General features: G+C 40.3%; 1 protein-coding gene across 1 annotated transcript; it reads left to right on the top strand.

Annotated features, from left to right (window-relative positions):
- Positions 1-1119: 1119 nt before the first annotated feature.
- Positions 1120-8708, top strand: LOC139745565 (neuropilin and tolloid-like protein 2). The gene is made up of 5 exons (XM_071655962.1): positions 1120-1230; positions 4046-4222; positions 5692-5883; positions 7169-7282; positions 8500-8708. The coding sequence occupies exons 1-5, from the start codon at positions 1149-1151 to the stop codon at positions 8706-8708; spliced, it is 774 nt and encodes a 257-aa protein (XP_071512063.1). The 5' UTR covers positions 1120-1148.
- The last annotated feature ends 3541 nt before the right edge of the window (positions 8709-12249 follow it).

Raw genomic sequence — 12249 nt, forward strand, 5'->3', positions numbered from 1 at the left:
CTAAATCGTGAACAAAAAAATTATAAGCTTAATATGAACTTTTGCAAATGAATTTCCTTGACAACCTTATCATAAAAGGATCCATTTTTTTAAAACTATAAAACCTTCTCAGGGTACTCTACAAGAACGAAAAATACTTCATTGTCAGTCTTTCTTCACTTATAAATGCTTTTATTTCTTCTTTTCGCAATGGTTGAAACTAGGCCCACAGACTGTGGTGACTTTTGACATCTGCCCTTGAACTTAAAAAAGTAGGCAATTACCGTACTCAGATTTTTAAGCATTATCATTATCATTATCATTATCATTACTATCATTTATTTGGCTATTCATACTGGGCCAGCAGAACGGGGGAGGGGGGGGGGGGGGCTCACCCCCCCCCCCCCCACTTTTTCGGTACAATACATAGGGTGTAACCACTTTGGCCCCCACTTGGCGGATCGAGGGGGAGCGCAACGGGCGCACCCCCCCCCCCCTTTTTTTTTTTTTTTTGTTAAAGCAAAAGAAACAAAAAGACAAATGGGGGCGGGAGCCCCCCTTTAATTTTGTAAAGGCGCTCCTCGATTTTTACGGAATTCCTGGATCCGCCCCTGTATACCATTGTCGCACAAACAATGCATCAATTAGACATATGTATATTAATAAACATAAACAAGATGTGATTACAATCCGCATCAAACTGTACACTATTCATGGATAGTTTGATACCAAAATCAGACGGGACAGCCAGCTAACCAGAGCGATTCGCCATCTCTCGCATGGCTAGCGGTGCCTAGCATAGCCCATGGCATAGCCCGTCGCAGCTTCTACATGCATGCACAGCATCCGGCTTGGTGTTGCATGGCAATCAGTCAATTTCATTTCAATACTAGGGAGGAGATCATTCAAAGCGTACATCACTGGAAACAAACATAATGGTTCGAATATATAATTCTTCCATATAATAAAATTTGGGTAAACTTACATCAAACATGATTTATGAAGTGGCATATTCGATTAGTTTGAATGTCAGAGCTTCAGGGTACCACACAATAACCACAGCTGACTTTTATCCGCCGTTCGGTTAGAAATTACCCCCCTTTGATTTAATAGATTATTCAAGACGGCCATTTGTTTTCCTCGGTAAGATCCCGTCAACGCGACGTAGAATGATGCTGGGCCAGGAAATGATTGCGTTCATCACGATATTTGTAGCAATATGTTCGTCATTTACATCAGCAATAGAAGTTGGTAGGTATCTCTGTTTTCTTATTTCGAAAAAGTGCAAAATTTCATGAGCATTTTGTAGACATATTCACTAATGTTATGAGCTCGGTGTAGAAATCCAACACTTCCGTTCTGTAGTCCCTTGCATGTAAAATGATGTAGTCTTACACTGCTACTATTCTATCACGCGACGCGACCTCTGCTGACTACAATTAGTACAAATCTGTAACTGCAGTGTAATAGAACTAGTGTACTAGCTAGGTCTCTAGGACTAGGACTCCGTAGCATGAAGGAGTCTAGCTCTCTGACTCTGTATATAGACTACAGTGTAAGTTTATATCTCAGTCTATTCACGGCATCAGACCCAATAATGCCAAAGTACATATTAAAATTAGATGAAGTCGGACACGTCAGCACAGCCACAGGCCAGGCTTTCAGTTCATGAGTTACACTCCTGAGTCTTGTACTGGAAGCAAACTTTCTGCAACGTAAAACAAGCAATGTCTAATAAGAGTAAAACCCCAAGTTTTTGGCCGGCCTCCAGAATCCAGACACCTATGATCACTTCTATGTATTATAATATCAATTCTATTATCACAACACATGCATATGACATCATTTCACACACTGGCACTGGCTGTTGTTCACAACTGTGAATGAAGTGCCTTAGTCACCTCCAAAAATCCATCTAAAATCCCAAATTTTGCGTCAAAAACGCAGAATCGGTGCGATTTTCCAAGTTGTGCCCGAATTAAAGTCCTGTGTTAAGAATCAGGGTCGCCGAAAAAGCGCTAAAAGTTGAGAAATACGCCGATCTTTTGTGAGATTTTTTGCTTATCGCAAGCTCAGAGTGTGATCACTGATGGTTTCCTCAAAAACGCAAAAGAAAATCAAAATCTCTCTGACTAAATGCATGTGCCGACTCGCCAGAATTCGGACACCAATGAGTGCCGCAACGTTCCTGATGCAAACTTGCGCCAACAAGGTATGCCGCGGCGCATTTTTCAGCGGCCTTGTTCACGCGTTGACATTGAACGTGCATAGCGAGTGTCCGAATTCTGGAGAGGCCGGCTGAATTCTTGGGGATTATCAAAGTGATAATATTTGTGGCTTTTGTGAAATTTTATGATGTAAATTATGTAACAAAATCAACATTGAGAAAAGGTAGTTTGATATATTTAACATAGGTTATTGTAGATATAATTTTGTATGTATTATTTGAGTTGAACAAATAATGCAGAAAAGCTTAAAGGGGCTGTACAGTACTGGTTGAGGTGGGGATTCATGTTTTTTACATTCCTAAGTGAGATGATGAGAAACCTCCTATGAAGTATGAAAGAGCATACATGTAATTTTAAGAAGGATGCAACGTTTATTTGATGAAAATTGGTTTTCAAATGGCTGAGATATCCCAAAAAGTGATAATAATAAAAGACTACAGGCCACAACTTTATTAGGATCTCTTTGTTTCACCTTGTTTTTGGATATCTCAGCCACTTCAAAACTGATTTTCATCAAAGAAACTTTTGATACCCCTTACAATTGCATGTTCTTTGACATCTCATAGAGTGGTTTCTGAATATCTTGCAAAATGTTAAAAGCTAAATCCTCACCTCGACCAGAACTGTACACACCCTTTAAGTGTCCAAAAACTGGTTGTTTTACTCTAGTCTAGAAACTAGTCGGGGTCTAAAATTTACTGCTGTTAGTGTTACACTAGTGTTAATAATGACAATGTTATCAACTTCTTCACCATTTTCTATTAATGTTTAACTTTTTCTTACAAATTGTTGAAGAGATCTACAGCAATCACCGGTAGATATCTAGAATGATATTTTGATATTGCACAATGAGTGCAGTGGCACTGAACTACTGTGTATTGAGTATTGGTTCTCTTTACAAATGCCAACTACCGTAGCTATCTCTCTAGCTACGTACAAGTATGTGTATTCTTCTTAATAACATTAATCACTATGCTGAACTGAATCTAATGTGGATGACCTTTCCACATGCAGTACCAAGCCATTTTGTTGGCTTGATGGTGATGATCAGTGAACACAGGTAAACTTGTTCCAAGTATTACAGACATGTTGAAAAACGCCAGATTTTGCCAACCGATCCTCTTTTCACAGAGGCACACAAACAATGCAAAGTTACATGTGTGACATACACTATAATGCACAATGTAATTCTGAGTTTCGTCCAGTGTTGAGTCTTGAACCTGACTTGAAGTGTCAGCATATTTTCCAAGTCCTGTTTTACTAAGTACATGGTATTTATCACAACTTGATAAAGTATTGCACTGAAGTACATTGTGTAATGTACATCCTTCCCTTTTTATGACTTCAAAATGGGAAAAAAGGAAGGAAGAAAGAAAGAAGCAACATACCAGATTCAAATGATATCAGTCACAATTGCTTATTCCATCAGTGGGACAGTCAGTCACAGTATGATGCCAGCAGACTCCCATGCATGGCAAAATTATGTTATACATGTGTTTGCGTGCATTCTCAATATGAATGTGATGAATTGTACTGTGGTTAGTTTGCAATACTGTGGGTTGAAAAGGGCAGGGTTTTTTTTCTGGGGGGGGGGGGGGTTGCAAAGAACTGAGCAGGATGTTGTATAGCATTTCAAGTGGGCTGGTTGTTGTCGGGACAAATTAATGGATACATGGCATATACAGCTGTACACTGTATGCGACTAGTGTACCCAAGTACCAATTTTAATCTTGGGTCATTCATGGGTATAAGTATCAAAATGAATGAGCTTACTTTGTAGTTCAATTCACGAAGTATTTCTTGTATTCTTTATCTACACTCCTTCATTCCCCATGCAGCTTACCTGTACAACTCATGCAACACCACCTTACAGGCTGCCATCACGGGTCTAGTGGAGCCCGACAGTAGCCTGAGCTACAGAAATAATCAAGACTGCAATGTAGTCCTGGCCACAGATCCGGGCAAGAAGCTGCTGCTGCAGTTCAACCGCTTTGTCCTTGAAGAGGAAGTCAATGGTGAGGAGGAAAGACCTCTCATTGTGGTAGATCCCTATAGCAGGGCTCAACGTTAGCAGTGGCCCGGTGGCCCAGGGCCACTAAAATTTGATGTCGGGCCACCAAATTTCCAAAAAGTGTATCTTTAGGTGGTCGGATAGGATTGTGGTCATTGTGGTAGATCCTTATTGCAGGGCTCGACATTAGCATTGGCCCGGTGGCCCAGGGCCACTAAAATTTGATGTCCAGCCATTAAATTTCCAAAAAGTTTATCTTTTGGTGGCTGAATAGGACAACTAAAATTCATAATGAATTTTTATAGTTCTCCTAAGTTTTGGCCACCAAAATTTCAGATTCAAAGATTATAGCCGCCCAAATGGGCCATCAGAGAAAAAGAAGTTTATTTTTGTGAAGCCCAGCTTATAGACATGTAGGCCTACTTGTAGTCATACAATAAAATCAAACACAATGCTCCAAACAAGCGTAGAGATGTAATCATACATAAAAAGTGAAGTTAAAAAGATCATAAACATGCCCAATATGAGTAAAGTACAGCAGATTTATAGCAGGTTTGATCACTTATACCTGCTGTGTATTTTTTGTATGATGGTGTGATTTCATTCCTTCAGTAGTTCATTCCATGTTGATGGATAAGAAAGTCTGATCATCCTTGCCGTGTCTGACTCCTGGTGTCTGTATCATGAAGTCATCACATAGAAGTCTTTACATAAATCTCAGAATGGCCAAAGTCACTCATATGTAGCTATAAGACACCTTAAAATCCATTTCATGAAGTCTCTGACACATGTAAGTGTGCGAAGAAAAGCTCTCATAAGACTTCCTGAAACGGACCCCTGGGCTCTATTACATATAAAGTAACAAGGATAGCAAGTTTTGCTAAAATGGCAAGTTTCATGGTAATGACAAGACTCCTGCTCCATGGTTGGCTGTTGCTACAAGAATTTGCTTTTTTAGCAAGAGTTGCATTAATGAACTGAGACCCATACATGTACATATTTTACGACTGTACATGTGTAATATTTTGCAAATTAGGATGTGTAAGTCAATTTCACTAGTATCACTGAATTTCCATGTTTATGATTGTGATTGTTTGAATTTATTTTATGTGACAACTAAGGAACTAGTGCTTATGAAGAAGCTACCATACAGCCAATGGCTTTAAGTCCCCTTCCACCCTCCCCCCAAACTAGGCAATGAGAATAAAGTGTCTTTCCTGATGGCACAACCACAACAACCAGTGGACTTGAATTGAAGCAGGGACGTCAAGATTGAGGGACTTGGATGTTATCCACTGAGCCACAGAATAGGTAGAATATTCTAGACACAGTAGTGAAATATATTGTGTTTTTGTGGTTTTGATTAAAATCATCGTATAGATGAATTGTCTTGTAATCCAAGCCAAAGCAGATTGATACCTCCAAAGTAGAAGTGCTTAAAGTGATGGCTGATCTAAATGTCCACATTTGCAGGAGCTTGTGTGGACAGCCTGCAAGTGTTCGATGGAGACACCGAAGCAGCCACACCCATAACTGGTGAACTGTGTGGCAGACAGCGACTGGAGGATGTGGAATCCACTACCAGCAACGTTACATTTCTCTTCAGGACAGATGATGCAGGGGTAGCTCTGGGTTTTGGAATCCTCTACACAGTCTTTGAAGAACGTGAGTGGAACAGACCCTGTCCTCTAAAATACTGTGTGCGTGTTCATGTTTGGTGGCCTGCCAATTTGATCAATATCCAATTGAAAAAATCTATAGATGGATATGATAAGAGAGAAAGGTTACTATACTTCCCAGTATGTCTAGTCAGCCTCTTGTACAATAGTAATGTGCCAAGTCTTTTGGGAGCAAAGAAATACTTTGACCTCCAGTGACATCTGACTTGTGCATGGTTCGGTCACTGATAGTATGGCAGCATGCACTTTTTTTGGTAGCTGTGACTCTTGCCATCCATTTTGTATTTAGTTGGTGGAAAGTTTACTCATGAAAGGTTAATTGAAGTGAGATACCAGGTAATATGCTAATGTGGCAGCATTCAAACTTGCCAATTGCTGGGTAACACTATATGGAAAACTGCATAAGTGACCAGTTTAGACAGGTGGCCACAGTAGATGGGTAAACTCTACAATGCAGTGTACAATTTTATGGTGTGATTATGTTGACAGGCCACCACTTAACTCTGAGGCAAATTGAATGACAACTGTACTTGGATGGACAGTCTTCATTATCTCCTACTTATTATTATCATCATTATTTTTTGTTGTAAACATGGACACAAAAAGACACTAAAGCATACTGTTAGGTACTTCATTAAACTGCATGAGTTCATGTTTTTCATTCAGAAGGTGTCCTCTACTATGCAATAAGTTCAGAATTTACCTTCTTTTCTGCATTTTCTTTACCATGATCTGGATTCTGTTCTTCATAATGATATTGATGTGTTCAAGTCACACTGAACAATGACCAGATCACTTCCAATAGCATACAGCTTGTATATGCCAAATATGTTGTAGGCCTTGTCAAATCAGGCAGGCATGTGCAGATCATGAGCTTAGTAGATAATAATGGAGTTAGTTCAGCTGCAAGCCAGCAGTACTAGAACCTCAAGGACCGATCAACAATATTTCAAATATATTTCTGTTACAATTGCTTTTCCTTAGTCTGTGAACTTTTTTTTTTTTTTTAATGATAGTGCCTCTTAAGCAAACATTTTGATGGAAAAAATATTGGTTATTAAATCATATCGCATGAACCCTCAAGTCATTCTGGGAGTGGAAGATGTTACTGTCTTCTGATTTCTCTTTCTTTCTTTTTTATCATAATCAGTCATTATTTCAAGCCATCACACAAATTTATTCTCAGTCCTCTCCCTTGCCATTAAGACTTTTAGAAGATGCATGCAGAAGAATTGCATACATATCTTATGTTCATACATTTTTATGTTCAGCCCCGTGCTCAGCTTCACAGTTCCTGTGCAACACCAGTCGCTGCATTGATGTCAGCCTCATATGTGATACTGTCAACAACTGTGGTGACAACAGTGATGAAGATGGTTGTGAAGGTATAGTATGCTACCTTAGGAACTTTTTCAATGAAGAGGTATTGTCAAAAAAAAAGAAAAAAGAAGGGATTGAGAAGTGCCAAGAATTTATAATTAACCTAGTAGAACCATGATTTGGTCACATGGTATTGCTCACATTCATCACACTAGTGTAAAGGCAGTAGTAAATACTAACATGTCACTGTCAAGGGCACACATCTGTGCAAATACAGACACCTGCACCAGTGAAAAGACGTATCTGGCAAAGGATCCGCTTTGCTTACCTAAACTGTTGTATTCGGCAAATTTCATACAAACTTGGATGCTGTGTATGTCTTTCCAATGTTTTTCCTTGAACTTGGAAGTTAAAGGGACTGTACAGTACTGGTTGAGGTGCGGATTCATGCTTTAAACATTCCTAAATGAGATAATGAGAAACTTCTTATGAAATATGAAAGAGCATGCACTTTTAAGAAGGATTCAACGTTTATTTGATGAAAATTGGTTTTCAAATGGCTGAGATATCAAAAGAAGTGATTATAATAAAAGGCGACAGGCCACCCCTTTTATTACGATCTCTTTGTTTCACCTTGTTTTTGGATGTCTCAGCCATTTCAAAACCAATTTCCGTCAAATAAACTTTTGATACCCCTTAAAATTGCATGCTCTTTGACATCTCATAGAGTGATTTCTGAATATCTCGCAAAACGTTAAAAGCTAAATCCTCACCTCAACCAGAACTGTACACACCCTTTAATAACTGACAGTTATGTGTTTGTTTTTCAAAATTCAAACTGGAGACCTCACATTTATTTTCATTAGCGTTCATAAACACATTTCTTCTACTCTAATGCCTTTGTAATATTTGTGCATCACAAGTGACATGCCTTGCCATAGCATGGTGAAACTACTACTATACCTTTCAGGCTGTAAAGTTGGTGTCACAGTAGTTGTGATTGTTGCAAGCTGTACATTGGGATGAGCTTTGCGTGCAGTAGAGTATCGAAGTGATGCATGATGTCACAGTCTTTTCTTCAAGCATGGTCAGCAAACATTGTGTCACAGATATTTAGGCTATGTGAGGATGTTTAGAACCAGTTTCCATGGCAATGAATGGCTACAACATCACACTGTGGTACTCTATAGTGTCTCAAGACTTCCTCTCAGTGAATAGGAGTCAAAGAGTGGCACGAGTCTAACCATGCTTTTTACCCAATATTTGTTTCTGTGGTACCCAGCGTACATCGACAGGTACAGCGGGCTGACCCTGGGCCAGATCGTCCTCATCGCAATCGGCGGCATTGTCGTCCTCGTCATCATCATCTACGGGGTGCGGGCAGTCTACCATAGGGTGCGCTCCAACAAGCTGATGGACCAGCTGAAGGAGGAGATGGACAGACCCAAGGTGGACAATGAGTACACAGAGAAGGACTTCTGGGGCAAGTGAGGGGGCAGAGATGGGGGGGGGGGGGGGGGGGGTATAGATATACTGAACTAGAGAGAAAGAACCTTAAAAAGATTGTGTGTCAGTGTGCATGTGAATATATTATGTGTGTTTGTTGGATGAAAGGTTAAGCATGAAGACTACACAGAAGTCCAAAAAAAAATAAAAATATATATATATATATTTCTCCCAGGTAGAGCAAAAAGTGAGAGAGCGAGAGAGAGAGAGAGAGGGTGGGGGGGGGGGGGGGAGAGGGAAAGCAAGAAACAATGAACATTTATATCTAAGTGGCTGATGTTGCAAACTTGCAAACCAAGTACTTGCAAGTGTGTGAAATGTGCTTCTGTTACTGCATATGATGCACACCAGTGTATGGATTATGGATTGTATGGATATAACACATTTTCACACCCAAATTCATCAGATTTGCATTCGAATTAATAAAAAGGCATTAAAATTCAAGCAATACTGTAAAAGTGGATGTTTTCGCATGACTAATTTTTCGCGCTTGGCCGGGTCGGAAGAGTTTCGCGTGTTTTTAATTCTGCCGAATCAAGACATCACGCACAGGCATGTATTATAGCAAGCAAAGATATTCGCGTGCTTTTATTTTCGTGCTAGTTTCTGGTTGCGCGAAATGCACGAAAATTTCAACACCGCGAAAATTTCCACTTTTACAGTATTGATCACTGCTGTACTCTCATGGTTCATTCAAGGGTATCTCCAATAATATAGTCTTGCTATTTATCGAATGCTTCACCCAGTTTTTCTGTCCGTATTCAAGATATTCACGTATACTCTACCAGCTGCTTGAATCGTGTACAGATAAAATGTGACATGTTATATGTTATGAAAGTGGAGTTATATGTGCCATTAGCAGCTATTAGCTAGTGTAAGGTAAAAATCCCTTTCCAAGATACATTAAATTTGCATTTTCAAACAGATGAGTAACTACAAAGTATATAAGCAACAATGAAAAACACTGCCCATATGTTGTAAATGTTTGCCTTATTGTGAACTTAAATTTCTTAACGTCCTTCACAGCAGTGCTGATGCGACTTTTGAATGCATTGCACATGAATTTTTAACTTGGACATTTTTTTTGCATGTTTATTTGACAAACTCATGAAATCGCATGCTGGTAATATTGGTTGAACTAGTTACCCTTGTGAATGTTGATCTTGGTGGTCATTCAAATTCACTCAAACTTGAATGATCACATTGTTAGATAGAATGCAAATCTGATGAAATTGGGAGGGAAAACCTATAATGATACAAGGGGTAAATGGACATTGTATTATCTTCACACCTAAGAATGCGCATGTGAATGAATGATGTTGTTCCAGTAAATTTGAAAGAGTCGTGGTTGATGAAAACCTGAATCGGCAATTTTTGTTTGTTTGTTTGTTTTTTTATTGTTATCGTTTTAGTTGCCAGTGACAGTATGCTCTGTTGTTCCTCCAAGCAGAGTAGAACTAGGACAAGTGTAGGACAAGGAGTGTGTGCGTATGTTTTTTTTTTTCTTCTTAGAATTGTGAAGAAGTTTGTTGCAGTCTCTTACAGATGTCAACTCTCTGCTGTACATCTTCCATCAATGTAATTCAAATTATCATGAGCACAATGTAGCATATAGTGAATAGTTATGGACTTTGCATCACACTATTGTATTCAGTACTGTCACACTATATTAGAGTACCTCTTCTGAAGTGTACTAGTAGTCTGTACATTAAGTAATGTACATATGCTATTTTTTGTTCTCATCAGCATCTTAAATGAACGGGTCTGTTTGTGCATTATGTATAAATTTTCTCATATTTTTTTTTGTTATTTTAACCAGTACTGTCTGTTCCATTTATTGCTAGAATAATATTTCCTTTTGAGCAAAGAGAAATCAAGTCGTAAGTTTTTTCAGAGAGTCCTGTTGCATCCTGACATACATGTACAGAGACTCCAACCCAAAGTACCTTCTGATCTGGAGATTCTCCCGCCTGAAACCCCAAGTAAACGGGAGACTCAAAGTTGATGTGTGCGAAGCGCGAAATTCCCAGGGTTCTAGATGCTCTCTGGTGCTATCTAAGGCTTCTTTTTAGCTCACCTGAGCCAAAGGCTCAAGTGAGCTATTGCGATCGCCCTTCGTCCGGCGTCCGTCGTGCGTCGTGCGTCGTGCGTCGTGCGTCGTCCGTCGTCCGTCGTCCGTCGTCCGTCGTCCGTCGTGCGTCGTGCGTAAACTTTTTACATTTTCATCTTCTTCTTGAAAACCCCAAGACCGATTTTCATCAAACTTGGCAGGTAGCATCCCTAGGGGGTTAGGAACTCAATTTGTTAAAATGGGCACCATGCCCCGCCCAGGGGGCCCCCAGGGGGCCCAAACCCCCCAAAATTAAGGAATCTGTAAAAATCTTCTTCTCTAGAACCAGAAGTGATAGAGCTAAGTTAATACTATGAGTTAGTACATTGATGACTGTAGTTTCAAGTTTGTTCATGGCAGAATCAGGGGTGCCCCCCTTGGGACCCAGGGGAGGGGGGTGGGGAAGGGTTCTAATGGGGCCTAAATTGTACATTTTCATCTTCTTCTTGAGAACCCCATGACCCATTTTCACCAAACTTGGCAGGTAGCATCCCTAGGGGGTTAGGAACTCAATTTGTTAAAATGGGCACCATGCCCCACCCAGGGGGCCCTCAGGGGGCCCAAGCCCCCCAAAATTAAGGATTCTGCAAAAATCTTCTTCTCTAGAACCAGAAGTGATAGTGCTTAGTTAATACTATGAGTTAGTACATTGATGACTGTAGTTTCAAGTTTGTTCATGGCAGAATCAGGGGTGCCCCCCTTGGGACCCAGGGGAGGGGGTGAGGAGGGGTCCTAATGGGGCCTAAATTGTACATTTTTATCGTCGTCTTGAGAACCCCATGACCCATTTTCACCAAACTTGGCAGGTAGCATCCCTAGGGGGTTAGGATCTCAATTTGTTAAAATGGGCACCATGCCCCACCCAGGGGGCCCCCAGGGGTCCCAAACCCCCCAAATGAAGGAATCTTTATAAATCTTCTCTAGAATCAGAAGTTATAGAGCTGAGATAATACTATGAGTGAGTACATTAATGACTGTAGTTTCAAGTTTGTTCATAGGAGATCCAGGGGTGCCCCTCTTGGGTGGGGGGGGGGGGGGGGGTGGTTGGAAGGGTCCAAATGGGGGCCTGAATTGTACATTTTCATCTTCTTCCTGAAAACCTCATGATGGATTTTTGTCAAACTTGGCACGTAGCATCCCTAGGGGGTCAGGATCTCAATTTATCAAAATGGGCACCATGCCCCACCCAGAGGGCCCCAGGGGGCCCCAATCCCCCCAAATTAAGGAATCTTAAAAAAATTGGGCCTTTATTGTACATTTTCATCTTCTACTTGAGAATGCCTGGTCAAATTTTGGTGGAGCTGTAAATAATTTAGATTAGTGACTGCGTGAAAGGTGAACTTGCGATACTCAGGTGAGCGCTAGACCCGCGGGTCTCTTGTTTCAACATACGATAGAAATATGCAAGAGATCCTT

This window comes from Diadema antillarum, unplaced genomic scaffold (genome assembly GCF_040938485.1).
Source record: "Diadema antillarum isolate AM-2024a unplaced genomic scaffold, OU_Dant_1.0 scf00000036, whole genome shotgun sequence".
Classification (NCBI taxonomy): Eukaryota; Metazoa; Echinodermata; class Echinoidea; order Diadematoida; family Diadematidae; genus Diadema; species Diadema antillarum.